This window comes from Mustela putorius, unplaced genomic scaffold, assembly GCF_011764305.1.
Source record: "Mustela putorius furo isolate JIRA1106 unplaced genomic scaffold, ASM1176430v1.1 tig00003846_pilon_pilon_pilon, whole genome shotgun sequence".
Lineage (NCBI taxonomy): Eukaryota > Metazoa > Chordata > Mammalia > Carnivora > Mustelidae > Mustela > Mustela putorius.
Window position 1 is genome coordinate 11,996,616 of NW_025421999.1, and position 20,690 is coordinate 12,017,305.

Consider the following 20,690-nt stretch of genomic DNA (forward strand, 5'->3'; position numbering starts at 1 on the left):
TAAGGTTGAGTGATATTGATACTGATTTCCCTTCTCTCCTTACTTTTGGTTAGAAAAGATGTGCAGGTATCCTTAAGTGAACCTGAGGTCTATATTGTATTTTATAGAAATAGGCATTTCCATTCAGGGCTTTTCAGAAAGGATTTTTAAAAAAATACTTAAGTTGTGTGTTCTCTCTTGCATAATTTTAATAGAAGTCTTGAAACTTCAGCCAAGAAGGCTTTCACCAAACATTTTTGCAATAACTTCACTAAATGTGCAGCTGACTAATCTATTAGGCAAGCCAAGTCATGCTTTGTTGACTATTAAGTTGTGAGGATATTAAAGTTAAAACTTGCTGTAGTAAATCCAGCATTAACAACTGATGGCTGAGATAGTGTACTAGTTTTATTTTTTTGTTTTTAGACCTTTGTTTATTTCTTTGATAGAGAAAGAGACAGTGAAAGAGGGAATACAAGCCAGGGCAGTGGGAGAGGGAGAAGCAGGCTTCCTGCCGAGGAAGGAGCCCGATGCAGGGCTCGATCCCGGGACCCTGGGATCATGACCTGAGCCAAAGGCAGACGCTTAACGACTAAGTCACCCAGGCGCCCGAGATAGTGTATTTGTATGGTTAGAATGCATGAGGCCAGAACCTGATACAGGGTTTCAACTTTGTTGTGAAGAGTTTTATTTCTTGCCCCATCTTCATACCATCAAACCAGTCTGACTTTCATCTGCCATTGACTGTGTTGGTACAGAGAGATAATACACTTGAGGATAAAGCAGTCAAACACTTCATTGGCTTCAGAGGGCTAAGGGAATAATGTAATCAAGGGTCTAGCAATTGGAAACAATTGTTTCTAAAGTGTTTCTATTATACCTATTCATTAGGATTGGATAGATTTGCCATGAGACTTATTTTTCTGTGTACCTAGCATGAAATTTGAAGAATTTAATCTAAAGTGATAGTACAGTTCTGTTGACTGTATTTGGACATACACTTTAACAATTGACTCAAGAGTCTAACCTTTCTTTGAGCATGACCCTGAGAGGTAATATTTTAAATTGATTTATAATCAGTTGTTCCTATTATTAATGTAACCATTGCTTTCTTTGTGACCTGTTTGAAAATCTTTGGGTCTGACTGCATATTCCACACTGTGGTTGATACCCACTTGTCATCGGTCACTAAAAATGTAATGTATATTCATGTGTTTTGAAAGCAAGTTTTAAAAATAAATCCTAATATGGGGAAACACAATCTGAAATAGGAAACAATTCCCTTACAAACTTTTTCGGATATGACTGTATGGTTTCCTGGTGAATGAAAGAGTCTTAAAGACTGACTTGGCCGAGTAGACCATTCACCTGCTTCCTAAGGCTTGCTCTCCAAGAGTGGTTTTACTGTGGCATGAATTTAATTCTCCCTCTCTCTCTCTTTTTTTTTTTTTAAATACTTATTTAAATAAATAAATAAATAAATTTAAATAAATAAATAAATACATCGACAGAGAGAGACACAGTGAGAGAGGAAACACAAGCAGGGACAGAGGGAGAGGGAGAAACAGGCTTCCTGCTGAGGAAGGTGCCTGATGCAGAGCTCATTCCCAGGACCCTGAGATCATGACCCCAGCCAAAGGCAGATGCTTAATGACTGAGCCACCCAGGTTCCCTGTGACTTTTATTCTCTTTTCCAGAATTTCGATTTTACTTTCTTACTAAGCAGGAAGCCCCAAAAGGCAAAAGAGTTGGCTTTCTGCAGATTATTCCTGGAAATCCAGTTAATCTCCAGAGCCAACTCCTCAAATTTTATTGGGTTGAGATGAGTAAGCAAGGACAGTTTCCAAAAATGTTGACACATGCTTTTTGGCATCTCACCACTGCAAATCCAAAGGGAGGGTGTTAGGATTAAGGTGGCCTGGAATGCACTTGAGCGTTGACAGAAGAAAGAATTGATCAAGTAAGTGGGCTGATGTTAGAAGCCATCCTCTTTTCTGATGAGCTGTTAGAATCCTCCGATGAGAACCAGATGTTTTTGTATTGAGAAAAGCTGATGAGCTTCAGTCCCTGTCTTAGAAAGTGGCATCCAATTTACAAAGGACACCATTTAGAGAAATTCAAGATTTAAATAGATACTGTTAACTTCTTATTTAAAATATTGCAATTTCCCCTAGTATATCATATTTATAGTTATGCTGTTTATCTTCTTTTAGGAAAACAAAAGCTGTTCATTGGAATAAAAATTTCGAGTTTTATTTGTTCGTTAACTCAGTAATTGTTAGTATTCTCATATAATTGAACACTGAAGCTTTGTTCCCATGCAAAAAACTACACTGGATAATGCATGTGTCTGTGATGTGCTACATGAAGGGTTTCTGTGTTGGGTAGAAAGAAGGAATTCAGTGGTGGTAATTGAGAGGTGCTGATAATCAATGGAAGTAATAGTGCAAATGAATGTATTATTTTAAGTAATTCATTTCCCCCTTTAATATATGCATATATACTAATAATTGAAAGCTAGTAGAAGAAAGAGTATTAGCTATATAAATGCCAGATTTTTCAGAAACAATTATATAAAAATGATGTGTATTTTTTCATCATAGAATGACTTCGTAGATTTTAAAATACCAAATTACATGCAAACAAAACAAAAAGCAAAACTGGCCTATAAATCTGCTCCCAAGGAAAACCATTCCTAACATTTTGGAATGTCCTTTTAGAATTTCCTCTCTCCTTATATGGATATATCTCTCTTCCCTGAGATCATATTACATATACTCATTTGGATTTCCTTTATTTTTCTGTTAATATATTAAATGTCTTCCCATTTTAATAAATATAGAGATGTCTCAGTTTTTAACCATACCTTTTGTTTATGCATAATTAACACCAAATTTTTTGATAGGTGTTCAGGGAATTTGCATTTGTTTAATGTTATAAATAGTTCTGTTAAAAAAAAATTGAGATAAATATCTTTGTGTGCTTTTCTCTTTTCTTTCCTTAGATGTAGAATTGTAAAACAAAGGGATGCACAATTAAATTTGCTACCTTTTGCCAGGTGGGCCTCCTACAATATGTTTGCTCCCTCCAGCAGTAGTCCAGAGTCCCAGTTTCCCTATATGTCATTTAGCACAGAGCATTATTCCTCATAATTTTAGTGTTTCTTATTTTTAAAATTCTCTTTATTTTAATTTTTTAAAAATTGAAAACCTTAAAAACATAAGTCTTCTGTAATCTCGCCACCTTAAAATTGTGTGTGTATGTGTGTGTGTGTGTGTGTGTATGTCCCCATCCTTAGGTATTTCTATTATATAAGAAAAGAAGTCAGGGCTTAAGGGGGTAGGAGAAGAATAAATGAAACAAGATGGGATTGGGAGGGAGACAAACCATAAGTGACTCTTAATCTCACAAAACAAATTGAGGGTTGCTGGGAGGAGGGGGGTTTGGAGAAGGGGGGTGGGATTATGGACATTGGGGAGGGTATGTGCTTTGGTGAGTGCTGTGAAGTGTGTAAACCTGGCGATTCACAGACCTCTGCCCCTGGGGATAAAAATATATTATATGTTTATAAAAAATTTTAAAAAAAAGAAAAGTCAAAAGTTCTCTTGGCACATTCAGTCTTCTGTTCCTTAAGGTGTATAATTTTTAGCAAACCACTCTTTTTTAAGTGAAGTGCAATTAGTAATTAATTGATAATTAATAATTAACATATTAGTCTGCAACTTGCCTGTTTCTCTTAATAGACCATGGACAAGTGTTTTCCTTTTAATAGATCTTCTTTTGGTGACTTCATGGTATGTCCATTGTGTGGGTGTTCCAGGCTTTGTTCCCCTATGAAGAACATCTTGGTTGTTTGATTCAGAAATTCCAACCTCTGGGAATTTTTCCTGCAAAAAAAAAATGTTTGCACAAATGCATAAAGCTATATGCATAGATATGCAGGGATGTTCATTGTAGAATTATATTTAATAATGAAAAATTGAAAAGAACCTCAGTTTCTGTCAAGTTGAGATTAATTAAAAAATCTGATCTCATGAGCTGTTAGTTTTCAGTGTTTTAAAAAATTAGTAGATGTACTACTAACATGGAAAGTTGCCCATGATTCATGGTGAAGTAAGAAAATAAGCTACAGAATAATACATGTAGTATAATCACATTCGTGTTTGGATGCTCCAAACAGTGTATACACATTGATAGGTATTTAATGTATTTTAAGTGATTTAAAGTGTGGCAGTAAATAGTTAAAAGCTGCTCTCCAGAGATAGGACCTGACTGGGCAGGGCTAAAGGATGGAGAAGAATAGAAGGCTTTTGCCATTTAATTTTATTCACACTTTTATTGAAAATTTAATAACAAACATATTTTATAATACTTTTAAAAATGAAAAGTGTAATTAAACTCCACAGAAACAGTAAAAATTAAAGTGTTCAAGTGAGACAATGTAGCTTCTGAGAATCTACCTAGTTGACTTGACTTCATGAAAACACAGTTAGGTAGAAAGTAGTATTTCTTATGGATACACCATATTTCATTTACACTGTGGTGAAAGAGTAAGAAGAAGAAAAGAGGAAGAGTGAGTAAACTGTAAGGTCAGAAGGGAGTTAGCTAGAAGCAGAAATGAGCCATTGATCCTGTTTCCAGAGGAACACGAGAGAACTCAAATTCCTCTTCTTCAAAAGGGCTCTTGACTCATCTATGAGCAGCTGTGCGGGGCATAAACCCTTAGTTTTCTAGACAGAATATTCCCAGTTCCTCCCAATAACATCCTTTGCCTTGCTGATCATTCTGTTGTGTTGGTTCCAATTTGTCATTGTCCATCTTAAGTGTGACAACCCAGATCAAATACTACTACTACCTTCCAATGTCCAGTCTCACCAGCATGAGATAGTCAGATGAATCCTTCCCTGGGAAGGATACAGTTTATTTTTTTCCTAATCTAGACTAAAATCATTCCTAAATCTTAGCCTCATATTTTCTCAGCCTCGTATTTTCTCAGCCTTGTATTTTCTCCTAGAATTTACTAATCAATGATCTTGCTGTTTCTCTTCATTATTTGTCACTCGGGGCTTCTAGATTTTGTGTGTGTGTTTGTCTTCTGGCCGTCTTCCGTGTTGAGCCCTTTGCCTCCTTCTGACCTATAGCACAGAGTGCTTCTTCTGATACCCTCGATATTTCTGTTATCAAAACTGTCCAGCTCATAGGAGTCGCATAATTAATTGATATCTGCTTCCAGGGAGGCAGCTAACGTGGCCCAGGCCATGTAGATAGGCCTAAGGCATTTACTTTTGTCACCAGGGCAGTGTGCAAATTGGGGAAAAAGTAGATAGGAGTGCCCTATTTGGAGAGATGAAGTACAAAAATTCCTCCCCAGGTAGAAGAATTAGAAAAGTGTCTCTCTTCTATGGGTGATGAAGCCAGGGGATGTGACTTGAGTGGGGGCTGGATTGAGCCCCATCTTACCAGTATGCAGGATATAACTATACAATTGCTGGCAGCAGCTTGGCTTGCCATATCACCTGTGTTTAAAAAAAAAAAAAAAAAGACTCAATAGAATTTATGGAAGCTGCTTTATAAGCACAGTTTCCCAATTTCTGGTCTCAGGGTTCTTGTGAATGTACTTTCCACACTGGTTACTACTTTTTCTTTCTTTTTAAATTAACAGTACTGGTGAAGTATAATCTACATACCATAATATTCATCTCATTTTAAGAATACAATTCAATTATTTTAAACAAATTTATAGCATTATACAAATATAACAGTCTAGTTCTAGAACATTTCCACCACCATAGAAAGTTTTCTGGAATGCATTTACTGGTGGTTCTTTCTCCTACCCCCAGTCCCAGACAATCACTGATCTGTTTTCTGTCTTTGTAGCTTTGCTTTTTCTGGAAATCTCATATAAATGGAACTATATCTCCTTTAACTGCTTTGTTCTGCTAATCTAATAGGAGTGCAAATTTAATTAGGGTTCATATGTTGTTCCTTTTGCTCTGTTTTGCTAATCTGCTAGAGGTGTAAAAACTCATTATTAGTCCTATCCCTTTCTGCTCCTACTAACCTTACTCACCCCTTTCTTTCCATTCTGACTCAGCATCTAAACATGCTCTATTACCTTTCATTTTGGAACATTTTCCCTTGTCTGGCATCCTCTCCAGCCACCGTTCTATCTCTCTGAGCCATTTCAGAGTCCGGTTTCTCAAGATTTGACTTCATGTACTCTCCCTACTCTCTAGTTTCCTGTGAACTCTTCTTTGAAAAAAGCTTTTAAATGTTAATACCTGATACAGATAAAAGAGTGTTAATAAGAACATGGAATCTCTATATGTAAACCTTAAAGCTGAGTAATATAACGAAGATCTACACCTGTCACCCACTCCTTCCACCAGATTTACATACAGTGAAATCCATGAGTCCAGGTATCTAAAATCTCTTACTCATTGCTATATTTTTCTGTCCTCTTTGGTCCTTTCCTAATGCTTTTAATTTCACTTTTAATATAAGGGGTTTGGGCTAAATAGCCTTTGAAATCTATTACATGTTAAGATTTCCTGATTACTATTGAGAGATTAATTTTTTGTTTAGGCTGTATTATGGAAGATTTATAGCTTACCTTGTTGAATATTACTATAATTTTTATGAAGTCTTGGCTAAGATCATGACATAGAATTATAATCTCTGTAGGAAATTTATTCTACTTTGTATTAATTTGCTTTAAAATGCTAGATTTTTTTTTCTCTAAAACTTTGAAACTAAGAGCTGAGCTTCCTGTAATATTCTCCACTAACCCTATCTTTGGATTGAATTCGCTTAATCAGTACAGTTGGCCCCAAGAGAGGTATAGATGTCAATTATTGCTACAACTTAATACTAATGGCTACTTAAATATTTAATTAAGGCAATACTTGGCACTTAGAGGGAGACTATTTATGATCGTCCAAACCAGGCCTTTGTTTTCATCTTCTATGCCTGGTGTTTAGGGTATCCCAGTTGTAATGTAGGCTTGGAATGAGGTGTACCTCCCTCTCCTACCTCCAGGCAGAACAATTTACACAGAAAGTGACTTGTGCTGGGTATTTGAAATAAAGTAATTACATTTGTCAATTTTGTCAAGCTACACTTTTATTGAATATTCATTGCATTTTTGGAAGTTTGAATTTTTTTTTTTTTAATTTTTCTGTTGTGCATTGATGCCATTACAAGAGCTCTTTAAACCACTCATTTTAAGAAATACTGGTAACTTTCCCATGAGTTGCAAGAAGACCAAAAGTGACTGATCATTTTCCTGGGCTTAGGTCTGACAGGAACCCCATGGGAAGAAGATCATTTTGCCCTGACAAGTACAGGTCAAGGAGAGAAGACAGCTCCGTTTAGAGCTCTGTGTTCATATGAAAGATACATTCCAGCCAAGTGGGTTCTGAGGCACAAGGTTATCCCTGGGTTCTGGAAATCCTCATATATAAGCGGGTCCTGCGACTCTTAACATGCGCCCTTTAGTCTGAAAATTTCTGGTCCTTAATATCATACATGGCCAGTCTGCTATTATTGAACACATATATTCTCATTTTTTTCTGAAAATGTCTTATGTTTGTGGGTTTAGCTTCTGTAATTCTAAATCTATTTGATCAGATTTTTTGTGCCCTCCTACCTAAAATTAAAAAGAAAAAACAAGTATATCCTCTGTTTAGTGGGTAAGTGAAGATTTCTTGATTTTATAGACTAAGTCCATGAAAGGGCTGAACTGCTGAATGGGCTTGTGATATGTCTGATAGGTGTGCATATTTTGAAACATAATGTACTGAGCAGTGGATCACTTTTCTTTCTCTTTCTTTCTTTTCTTTTTTTTCTTTTTTCACTTTCATTTTCTTAAGATTTTATTTGTTTATTTGAAAGAGAGAGATAGGAGAGAAAGCATGAGCATGGTAGGGGCAGAGGCAGTGGGAGGGGGAGAAGCAGGATCCCTACTGGGAGGGAGCCAGAAACTTGGCTCCATCCCAGGACTCTGGGATCATGACCTGATCCAAAGGCAGATGCTTACCTGACTGAGCTCCTCAGGTGCTCCCTTTGGCTCCTCTTTGTACACTCATGAATTTAACAAGTTCATTCCAAACCTCACTTACAATACCAACCACCTTTACAAAAATTTTTCTTTGACTTCAGTCTGTTTTTCGTCATCACAGACTCTGAAATAACAAGAGTTAAGGCCCTGAGGCTTAACTTTATATTTGCCTCAAACCTTAAGCCATGTTGCATTTAGTCAAAAATGATAAGAAAAATTAATGACTTTTTTTATCATCATACTAATAAGAGATTTCATTAAGATCTTAGCTGCTATAGATAAAAGATAAAAAACAGTTCTTCATGAACTAAAGAATATGGTTAAGATCAGTATTTATAGTCAAAGATAAGGCTCATTTTATGTTTATAACACTCTTCTATTCAATATAATTAGTGTGAAATATTTAAGAATTTATATACTTAATTGACTTTCTCAGTTGTCAAAGAGAAACCAGTGATGTATAAAAGTTTAAGATTTGTTTTAGAAGCATTATGCTTTCAAGTCTTCAAAGTTTTTGTATGCCTGAAAGTTCCTTTTATGTTTATGATGCTGCTTTTTTGCTTTATGACAGATGATGCATCAAATGTCTGTTACTTCGTAATGTCAGTTATTTTATCTCCCTGTTACATTTTTCTTATTTAAACTATAAAATCTTCAACATGAACAAGGAAGTCTCCGATCTGTGGTCTTTTCTAGGGTCATCTGCACATAGTTATGCAAAGCTGATGTTCTGGGCGAGTAAGAATTCTTATGTTTCATTTCACAGGTGGGGAGCATTAAACGGGAAATGACCTTCACATTTCAACCAGAGGACTTAAAACGTGACTCTAGTAAAAAAATGTCTCATCAACACTTGTTTCCCTTGGCCATGGAGGAAGATGTGAAAACAGCAGACACCAAAAAAGCCAACCGAGCCCTTGACCATGAAAAAGAAAATACTCGCTCCATCTGTCTCCTTGAGCAAAAACGAAAAGTTGTTTCTTCCAATATTGATGTTCCTCCAGCAAGGTAAGGGAACAATAGACTTTCTATGTGTCTGCCCCAGGAAGTCAATGGGGAGCGTCTACGATCTCCACCGCTATCTCTCTCTATAGCATATAGACTTAGGATTTTTTTTTTTTTTCCCAAGAATGTTTCTCTGTTGCTTGGGTGAAATAGAACAGGTATCCTTGCTCTTTGGAACTTTGAGGCTGCTCTGGTTGGAAGTATTGTAGCTTCAGAAAAGAACGCTTTATTAAATTTTGGAAAATGAATAATAAAGAGGAAAAGAATAAATGTTAAAGGATAAACATAAAATGTAGTACTGAGCATAGCCACTTAAAGCAGAGATACTCACATACTCAGATTTTGGACAGAGGTTGGAGAGCTGTGGCTGCAGGCCAGATTCAGCCTCTGGCACATTTTGTATAACTTATGAGGTAAGAATGGTTTTACATTTTTAACGGGTTAAAAAAAAATGAAGAACATGTGACATAGATCATAGGAGATCTGCAAAACCTAAAATATTTGTATGTGACTCATTACAGAAAAAGTTTGGTGATCCCTGGTTTATATCATGGTAATCCTTTTAAGACTGATCTACCTCAGAGCTGGACCAAGAGGGTTTATGGAAATATTGGAAGACTTTTATCACATTATAATTTTACTTAAACTATATCCAGTAGCATTAAATCAAAGGACAGTATTGTGGCAGAATGACAATGGAATAGCAAAATGGAATATACTAGACTTTTACTTACTTTACTTTCTTGCTTGTCATTTATTTCACCTAGAAATTAAGTTCCATGTAGCCAGGATTTTAGTCCATCTTGTTTGTGCTGTATCCTTAGCACTAGAATAATGCTTAATTATGTGCTAGAGGCCCCATCAATATTTGTTGGATGAGGAAAAGAAAGAAAATGCTATAGCATGAAAGATTGCTTATTTTTAATATGTATACTATATTTTGTTACCCAAAGCCATTTATAATGAAATTTTATAAGCAATTTTTTGAGATATCCTCTATTTATTTGAATGGTTTCAGGCAGCTAACTAGGAAAATACTATCCTTGGGAAAGGAATAAATTTTTTTTTCCTACCTATCCACTTTTTATAATTAGAATGTCATTGCCTTCTATATTTAATCAAAAATATCTCTTTGAGAAAATTACATATTTTTCTATTCTGTTACCAAATCTGTCATACTTTCTAAAATTGTAGGTCTCCTTGTTTTCCTTAACTTTCAGCTGCAAATTTTCATATATTCACGACTTCTGTTTAACTACATAGAATTATTTGCTTTTCTATATATTTTTTCATATAAAGCACATGTTAAATTCTTTAGAATTAGTTCCTTTAACTGGACACTCATCCTGAAATGTTTTTATCATGCCCTAAAAAACTGGTAGGTACTTCAATTCATATCTGTTATTTGGTTGACTCATAGGAAAAGTGACATGTTAATTTGAAATCTGAAGAGCTATGGTTTTATTTCCTTCCAAAGCTTGTGGTGCAAAAATTAGACTTCCCCATGTCAGATATTTTAGTGATAAATTGCAGTTCAACAGGATTTACTCTACCTAAAATTTCCACTAGAGCCTCTTATGTTAAGAGACCTGGAATTAATCATTTTAAATTACTGTAGATTGTTTAAGATATATCTTTCTTCTCTAATTCTACCCCACTTGCAGTAGGTTCTGGGGAGAATAATGAAAAGGAAAGAAAGAAAAATGTCTTCTGCTTTTTCTGCCTCTGGTATGTGGAATATTTTTTCCACTTTCTCTAGTTTACTAAGTATACCTAAAAGTTATGAGTTGAGTCAATGTTATTGTAGTGTTCTTAAACAGTATATGTGAGTTAATTAGATTTTAAATCCATTAATGTACAGCAAAAATTCCCCAATGACAGGGTATAATTTAGACCTATTCATCTATTATGGGAAATACTAGTTAAAGCTTCATTGTTTGAGGTTTCAACTGATACACTTGTTTTCATTGCTATAGTAAGAATTTAATCATCATAAATATGCCAACAGTTGGTGAAATAAATTGCTCTTCTTCTTAATGACAATGAAGGAATTAGAAATTATGGAGTCTAATTATCTAACTCTCAATCCTTTTGGTTCTATTTCCATTTGCTGTCATGGAATTATTTTGTAAATGTCAACTTTCCACTATCATCTAAGTGGATCAATATCTTGTTTTAAAGAAACTCTTTTACTTGACATGGTAAGAAGATACAAGACTTTTCTTTTTGTTTATAAAGGAGAAATACAATTCTGTCTGTTGGCAGTGTATAAATAATGAAGTTTGACTACGTCTACAGTATGGTGAAGTTTATTGATAAAAGGAAATCTGTATCTTGTATAATACGTAGTACACATATGCATAATATATATATACATATATATAGGCTATGGCTCTAGCCACATGAGTATTGCAACTTATTCTCTTAAATCCAGATGTTAAGTATTGGACAGTTCTTTGTTGTTGTTGTTGTTTTAAGATTTTATTTATTTATTTGAGAGAGAGACAGTGAGAGAGACCATGAGAGGGAAGAAGGTCAGAGGGAGAAGCAGCCTCTCCGTGATGCTGGGAGCCCACTGCGGGACTTGATTTGATCCCAGGACTCTGGGATCTGAGCCGAACGCAGCCGCTTAACTAACTGAGCCATTCAGGTGCCCTGTATTGGAGAGCTCTCAGAAAGGCAAGATAACTGTTTTTAACCAATAGAGTATCACTGTTAAGAGAGTTTCTCAATCGTTTAAAATAAATTCTTTCTCACTTTATCTTTTGATTATTCCCACTATAGCTGAGAAGATTTTTATTGATGTTTGCTTTCTATATTTTATAAAATATAACTTGAAGTTTATTTTCTATGGTTTATATAATGAAGATAATGGATATATTTTATGTTTCTTCATATCCCTAGAAAGGTTTAGGAACTTCCCTCCCCAACTTTATACTTCACTGTGATTGAGCATTTCCTGCTTCCATGCAGTAGATTATTTATTGAGTACCTGCTAGGAAACCGGTACTCAGTAAATAAAGAATGAAATGGGATGCCAACCCTCTAGAGTTTACAGGTGAATCATAGAAACAGACACCTAAGTAGCTAATTTCAAATAACAGTTTCTAACTTCCTTTCTTTTTATTACAACTGGGTGAATTTGTATATAAAGAAGAATCTCTTAATATTAGGAAAGCTATTAATTTGATACAACTATTGAAAAGTCTTTTTGGGGGGGTTTAGTCTCTTTTTCAAGGTAGGAATGAATGGAATAGAGAAGGAGGAGCCCTATATCTGAGACCTACTTTACCAAATGCCTTTTTGTTTACCCATTTTCTGAGGACCCATTTAAAAATTGCTCATAAATTTAAATAAGCTCTTAATCCTGATGTGTTAAGCTGGGTCTTCTGAGAAGCAAATGCCAAGGCAGGATTAAATGCAAGCATTTTATTGGGACAGATACCTGTGGGTAAAAAGGGGTGGGGTGAGGCAAGGGACAGGGAAGGAGGTGGAGGTAAGGGAGACTGTGCAGTCCTGAGCCCAGTGAGGGAGAGAGCCAGGGAAGGTTGGGGGAAGTGTCCTAGACTGCCTTGCAAGGCCGTCATGAGTCCTGCATTATGTAAATGCATTGGAGTCCACTTACCTGTGGAATATTGCTTTATCAATTTTAGGAAGAGACCGTCTTTTCTTTGGGGAAGGGTTATAGAGGTGGAGTGAGTGCATTATAGAGTTGGGGTACTCAGAGTATTCCAAGTTCTTCAGTGGAGAAAACTAAGCAGAGAGAGCAAGAGTGTGTGAGGGAACACATGAATGAGCAGTGTTTCTTTGGAACTAAATATCTATCTATCATTAACAGAAGAAAGATTGTTTGCAACAAATTATTGGGGAGCACTAGTTTGGGGTTGGGGGTTGTCAATGCTAACAGTGGGGGCAAGACTCTGTAAATGATGCCTCTCTCTCTCAAGTTGTCGCAACTTACTCACTTAGTAATGCATGGTTATAAAAGAAAACAACCCCCTCCAGAAGAGATTGTGAATGGAGAATGAGGAGTTACTAATTATAAATATGTCATCTTAAGTATTTTTTAGTTTCTAGGGAAAAATACTAGCAGTCTTGATTTCTATGGAGAGTTGAGAAAAATGAAGTTTAAGAGTATAAAGAGACAGGGGTGGGAGCTCTTGAAGAGTCCATCCAGAAAGGAATTCCAATACTGTAGTTTGGCTCAAGAAATGAGGAAGAGGCCAAAGATCAGTAAGACAAATGCCAATCAGAGGTTTCTTGTGGGTAGAGCTCAGTGATTCATTAGTCAAGACAGTGATTTTAGCCTCATTTGAATAAGATGATGAACCCGGGCACAGATAATAAATGAATCATGCCCCGATTAGTGATGGAAAGCTGGGGAGAAAGAAAGAAAGAGTTGAAATCCAGAATAGGGAATTTACAGATTAGCCAGGGATGTGAAGCATACAAGTAGTTGGAAGGAATTTTTCTGTTCTTGGAATGCGTGCCAAGCTGTTGGCACATGAGACTTCTGGTGAATTGGGTTGCTTGAATGTAGTTGGTAACACCGAATTCTTTCATAGTGCAAAAAGTGTTTGGGTCTTTGAACTGACCCAGAGGGTAACTAGGCATGGTGGTAAAGTCTGTGAGTCTCAGAAAAGAGAACATGAAGGACCCAGGAGAGTCCGTGTTGGAGCAGAAAGTTCCACCCATGTTAATTCTGCCTGTTGTGGGAAGTTGCTGGGGATGTCACTGGGCCGACTCCCATGTACAGTTCACGAAGACTGCTCTAGTGTTTCTATGTATTTTAAGGATTATATGTATTATTTCTTGGCATATATTAATGGAAATCTGCTTTTAAAGTAAACAGTTTTATAAAAACTTTTGACTTTACAGTAAACAATGTAGACATTTACCAAAAGAGAAACAAGGAGAAACAAGTACTGGACACTCAAGTCAGAACTGAGAAATTGCAAAAGAGTTGTGAATTGTGAGAAAGTAGAAATGATGGTAATAGGAATAAAGGTTTTTGGTCTGTGTGTGCCAGTTATCTGGAGTATGTATAGATCGAATCACATCTCCCAAAAGATAGGACAAAGCCCTGATCCCCCAGTACCTGTGAATGAGATTTTATTTGGAAATTAGGCCCTTGCAGATATAACCAAATTATGATGAATGTCTTTAGGGTGGGCTGTAAACCAGTATGGCTGGTATCCATTGAAGAAGAGAGGGGAGGAGACAAAAAGTGCAGGGAGAAAGCCAGTGGAGGCAAAGATTGGATTAATTTGTCTGTTGGCAGCAATACCAAAAGCTAGGAAAAAGGCATGAAATAGATTCTCTCCCCAGAGCCTTCAGAGAAGGTGCTGTGGTCTGAATGTGTGCCCTCCCAAGTTTGTTTGTTGACACCTAATCCCCAAAGTGATAGTATTAGAAGGTAAGTCATTTGCCTGTTGATTAGATCATCATCAGGGTGGAACATGGCCCGGTGGGATTAATGCCCTTATAAAGGAGGTTCAGAGAGCTCCCTTGCCCACTCTACCAAGTGAGGATACAAGAAGTATGCAGCCCAGAAGACAACCCTCTGTCAATCATGTAGCATCCTGATCTCAGACTCCCAAGCTCCAGAACAATGAGAAATAAATTTCTGTTGTTTGTAAGCTACCTGGTCTATGGTGTTTTGGTATAGCAGCACAAAAGGACTAAAAAAATATGGCTCCCTGACATCTTGATTTCATCTTTAGCCTCCAAAATTGTGAGACAATAAAATTCTGTTGTTTTGAGACACACAGTTTGTGGTGATTTGTGGAGGGCGCTCTAGGAAAATTAATATAGGTTGCTAGTGCTGATGAATACCTCTATGTCTTGCCTTATAAATTTACTTTGAGTAGAATAATCATTCATGTTCATTAATTAAGACTTACACTTAATAACATTATTAGTTATCTTTGCCTCTCAGAGAGGGACACTACCACTGCATATTCTATTATTTCTTCTTATAAAGGAAACCCTTATTCAGTCTTTTCACAATAGCATTTTCATTCAAACAGTAACTTACAGAACTTACCTCATCTAATAAACAGGTAGAATTTTGCTTTTCCTATGACTATTCAACGTGTGGATATTTATTCCATTGTCTTTAAGTCAAGTTTATTGAGGTATAATTCACGTAGGAAAATGTACCCACTTTAAATGTGCACTTTAATGAGTTGTAACAAAACTATGTACCTGTGTAATTAATGCCATAATCAAGATAAAGAAAATGTTCTTCCCCCAAAAAATTTTTTACTGTGCCCCTTCCCAGTCAGCCTGTCCTCTGACCCTCAGCACTTGGCAGCCAATATTCTATGGACTAGTTTTTTTTTTTTCTAGTTTTCTAGTTTTTCTAGAATTCATATAAATGGAATCAAACACGATGCATTTTCGAGAATCTTCATTCACTCGGCATGATTTTTTTAAAGATTTACTATATTTTTCTTTTGCATTTGTCAGTAGTGTGTTACTTTGTATTGCCAAAGAGTATTCCATTGTATGAGGATATGATAATCTTATTATCCCTTCTCTTCTGATGGATATTTGGGTTGTGTCCAGTTTAGGGTTATCAGGAATAAATCTGCTATGAATATCCAGGTATGCTTTTGTGTGGAATATGTTTTCATTTTTAAATACCCAAGACTTGAATTAATAGTTCATATGGCCATTGTATATTAAATTTTTTTTAAAAACTGCCATACATTTTCAAAGTAGTTGTACCATTATACGTTCCCACCAGTAATGTACAAGAGCTTCAGTGGCTTTATGTATTCACCAACATGTAGTATTTTCAGTATGCTTAATTTTTTTATGAAAGTAAGAAAGTACTCTCCAATTTGCTGAGAGATTTTCTCTTCAATAGATGTTATACTAACAGAAATTTTTGCATCTATTTACATGAGCATACTTTAAAAAATTATTATATGTTGAATTACATCGATCAATCTTTGACCATAAAGTGAACTTTGCAACACTCCCTTACACACTGAAGGATCCATTTTTGCTAAAATTCTGTTAAGCTTTATTCATTTCCATCCATTGACCAGTCATTTCATTTACCTGGATCTCTTTGTCTGATTTTAATAGAAGTTTAATGATAGTCTCATAAAATGGATTAGGAAGTGTTTCCTTGTCCTTTCTTCTCTGTTTGTTTTAGGTCTGCTATTACTTTGCCTTAAAGAGTAGGTCCACCACTGAAAATGTCTTGACCTTGAGTTTTCTTTATGGAAGTGTTTTTTTTTTTTTTTAATTTTTTATTTCCTTTCAGCATAACAGTATTCATTGTTTTTGCATCACACCCAGTGCTCCATGCAATCCGTGCCCTCCCTAATACCCACCACCTGGTTCCCCCAACCTCCCACCCCCTGCCCCTTCAAAAACCTCAGGTTGTTTTTCAGAGTCCATAGTCTCTTATGGTTCATCTCACCCTCCAATTTCCCCCAACTCCCTTCTCCTCTCCATCTCCCCTTGTCCTCCATGTTATTTCTTATGCTCCACAAATAAGCAAAACCATATGATAATTGACTCTCTCTGCTTGACTTATTTCACTCAGCTTAATCTTTTCCAGTCCTGTCCATGTTGCTACAAAGGTTGGGTATTCGTCCTTTCTGATGGAGGCATAATACTCCATAGTGTATATGGACCACATCTTCCTTATCCATTTGTCCGTTGAAGGGCATCTTGGTTCTTTCCACAGTTTGGCGACCGTGGCCATTGCTGCTATGAACATTGGGGTACAGATGGCCCTTCTTTTCATGACATCTGTATCTTTGGGGTAAATACCCAGTAGTGCAATTGCAGGGTCATAGAGAAGCTCTATTTTTAATTTCTTGAGGAATCTCCACACTGTTCTCCAAAGTGGCTGCACCAACTTGCATTCCCACCAACAGTGTAAGAGGGTTCCCCTTCTCTCCAACACATGTTGTTTCCTGTCTTGCTAATTTTGGCCATTCTAAGTGGTGTAAGGTGGTATCTCAATGTGGTTTTAATTTGAATCTCCCTGATGTCTAGTGAATCATATAAAAAAATGGGCAGAAGATATGAACAGACACTTCTCCAATGAAGACATACAAATGGCTGTCAGACGTATGGAACTGTTTTTAATTACAATTCAATTTTTAAAATTGATAACATGTTATTTAGATTTTATGTTTCATTTTGAGTCAGTTTTGTAATCTGTATCTTTCAGTAAATTTACCCATTACATTAATTTAGATGTCATTTATTAATGTATAGTTCTTCATTATATTACCTTATTTTTTTCTAGTATCTGTAGATATTATAGTAATGTCCCGTTCTGATTTCTGATATTGGTTAGTATATTGTCTTCCTTTTTTTAACCAATCTTACTAGCAGCTGATCAGTTTTGTGGCTCTTCTCAAAGAGCAACCTTTGTATATATAGATTTTCTCTATTGTTTGCCCATTTTCTATTTCATTGATTTCTTTTTTCATCTTTGTTATTTTCTTTTTTCTGCTTATTTTGACTTTAAGTTCCCTATTTAGTTAGCTTCTTAAGTGGAATTTTCATCATTAATTGTAGATCTTTCTTCTTTTCTATTATTAACATTTAATCCTTTCCAATTTTATCAATAATAACTCCTTTTTTTATTTTAAAGATTTTCATTTAAATTTATTTGTCAGAGAGAGAGAGCACAAGCAGGGGCATGGATATGCAGAGGGAGAAGCAGACTCACTGCTGAGCAAAGAGCCCAGTGTGGGACTCGATCCCAGAACCCTGGGATCATGACCTGAGCCGAAGGCAGATGCTTAACCAACTGAGCCACCCAGGCATCCCAGTAATAATTCCTTCTAAGCACTTCTTTATGTGTACTTCCCAAATTTTGTTTGGCTGTTTCTTCTTAAAATTAGATGAATAGAATTAGCTCTTATTGTAAAAAGTAAGAAGCATAATATATTTATCTTCTTACTGTTAACAATTGAGAAAATAATCCAGAAAACAAAAACATAGTATATTCTTGAAATAAGATATTTAAGTCATTGCCTTCATTATAATTAAACTGACATGTTTAAAATTTTTTACCATCTTAACTTTTTCTTTTTTAAGCCATGCTTTACTATTTTTCCTCTTTCATAATGTTATTCAAGAATTCTGCATAGTTACTGATTTTTTTTCTCCTTGTGACTGCTGTTCTGTGTATTACTGATTTTTTTTTCTACCCCTTTAGTGATTTTGTCTACTTCTTACATTTTCAGTTTATCAGAATTTGTTTTATGAATTTTAGAATTGGTATGTATTCTTTTTTTTTTGATGAATTGACCTCTTTATTATTATGAAATGTTTTTTAAACTTTTTATTTAAATTAAATTAATTAACATATAATGTATTGTTGCTTTCAGAGGTACAGGCCTGTGATTCATCAGTCTTCTATAATACCCAGCTCTAATCACATCATATGCCCTCCTTAATGTCCATCACTCAGCTACTGCATCCCTCCACCCCACCCTCACCCCTCTGTCAACCCTCAGTTTGTTTCCTATGATTAAGATTCTCTTATGGTCGGGGCACCTGGGTGGCTCAGTGGGTTAAGCCTCTGCCTTCGGCTCAGGTCATGATCTCAGGGTCCTGGAATCGAGCCCCGCATCAGGCTCTCTGCTCAGCAGGGAACCTGCTTCCCCCACTCTCTCTGCCTCTCTGCCTACTTGTGGTCTCTGTCTGTCAAATAAATAAATAAAATATTTAAAAAAAAAAAGATTCTCTTATGGTTTGTCTCCCTCTTCTTTTTTCCTCTCTTCCCCTATGATCCTCCGTTTTGTTTCTTAAATCCCACATATGAGTGAGATCATATGATAATTATCTCTCTGGTTGACTTATTTCATTTAGCATAATACCCTCTAGTTCCAACCACATCATTGTTAATGACAAGAAAGTTAGATAGATAGATTTATTTATTTATTTATTTATTTATTTTTTGATGGTTTAGTTGTATTCCATTGTATATATATATCACATCTTCTTTATCCACTCACCTGTCAATGGACATCTGGGCTCTTTCCATAGTTTGGTTATTATGTACATTGCAGCTATAAACATTGGGGTGCAGGTACCCCTTCAGATCACTACAATTGTATCTTTGGAGTAAATGCCTAGTAGTACAATTGCTGGGTCATAACGTAGCCCTATTTTCAAATTTTTGAGGAACCTCCAAAGTGGCTGCACCAGCTTGCATTCCCACCAACAGTGTAGGAGGGTTCCCCTTTCTCCACATCCTCACCAACATCTATTGTTTTCTGACTTGTTAATTTTAGCCATTCTGAGTTGTGTGATGTGGTATTGCATTGTGGTTTTGATTTGTATTTCCATGATGCTAAGTGATGTTGAGCATTTTTTCATGTGTCTGTTGGCCATTTGTATGTCTTCTTTGGAGAATCGTCTGTTCTTGTCTTTTCCCTATTTGATTGGATTATTTGTCTTTTGGGTATTGAGTTTAAGCAGTTCTTTAGAGATTTTGGATACTAGCCCTTTATCTTATATGTCATTTGCAACTATCTTCTCACATTCTGCCAGTTGTCTTTTGACTTTGTCAACTGTTTCCTTTGCTGTGCAAAAGCTTTTTGTATTGATGAAATCCCAATAGTTCATTTTTGCCTTTGTTTCCCCTATCTTTGAAGATGTGTCTAGAAGGAGGTCGCTGTGGCCAGAATTGAAGAGGTTGCTGCCTGTGTTCTTCTCAAGGATTTTGATGGATTTCTGTCTCACATTTAGGTCTTCCATCCATTGTTGAGTCTGTTTCTGTGTATGATGTAAGAAAATGGTTCAGTTTTATTCTTCTGCATGTGGCTGTCCAATTTTCCCAACACCACTTGTTAAAGAAACTATCTTTTTTTATACTGGGTATTCTTTCCTGCTTTGTCAAAGATTAGTTGACCATAGAGTTGAGGGTCCATTTCAGGATTCTCTAGTCTGTTACATTGATCTATGTGTCTACTTTTGTGTCAGTACCCTACTGTCTTGATGACTACAGTTTTGTAATAGAGCTTTGATTAGCGCTTGAAGTCCGGAATTGTGATGCCTCCAGCTTTGGTTTTCTTTTTCAACATTCCTCTGGCTATCTGGGATCTTTTCTGGTTCCATACAGATTTTAGGATTATTTGTTCCAGCTCTGTGAAAAAAGCTGTTGGTATTTTGATAGGGGTTTCATTGAATGTGTAGATGGCTCTAGGTAGTGTAGACATTTTCACAATATTTGTTCTTCCAATCCATGAGCATGGAAGATTTTTCCATTTCTTTGTGTCTTTCTCAATTTCTTTCATGAGTACTTTATAGTTTTCTAAGTACAGATTCTTTGCCTCTTTGCTTAGGTTTATTCCTAGATTTCTTATGGTTTTGGGTACAAATGTAAATGGGATTAACTCCTTAATTTCTCTTTCTTCATTTTATTGTTTGTATATAGAAATACAACTGATTTCTGTGCATTGATTTTATATCCTGCTGTTTTGCTGAATTCCTGTGTGAGTTCTAGCAGTTTTGGGGTGGAGTCTTCTCGGTTTTCCACATAAAGTATCATATCATCTGCAAAGAGTGATAGTTTGACTTTTTCTTTGCTGATTCAGATGCCTTTTATTTCTTTTTGTTGTCAGATTGCTGAGGCTAGGACTTCCAGTACTATGTTGAA

The 20,690-nt window shown here is 35.9% G+C and overlaps 1 protein-coding gene across 1 annotated transcript in view; it reads left to right on the forward strand.

The window, feature by feature from the left end:
- The window catches only part of ZNF704 (zinc finger protein 704), a 235,561-nt gene that overhangs the window by 40,139 nt on the left and 174,732 nt on the right, over positions 1-20,690 (forward strand). The window contains exon 2 of the mRNA XM_045063173.1: positions 8,805-9,046. Within this exon, the coding sequence (XP_044919108.1) occupies positions 8,805-9,046 (242 nt within the window). The remainder of the gene's footprint in view (positions 1-8,804; positions 9,047-20,690) is intronic.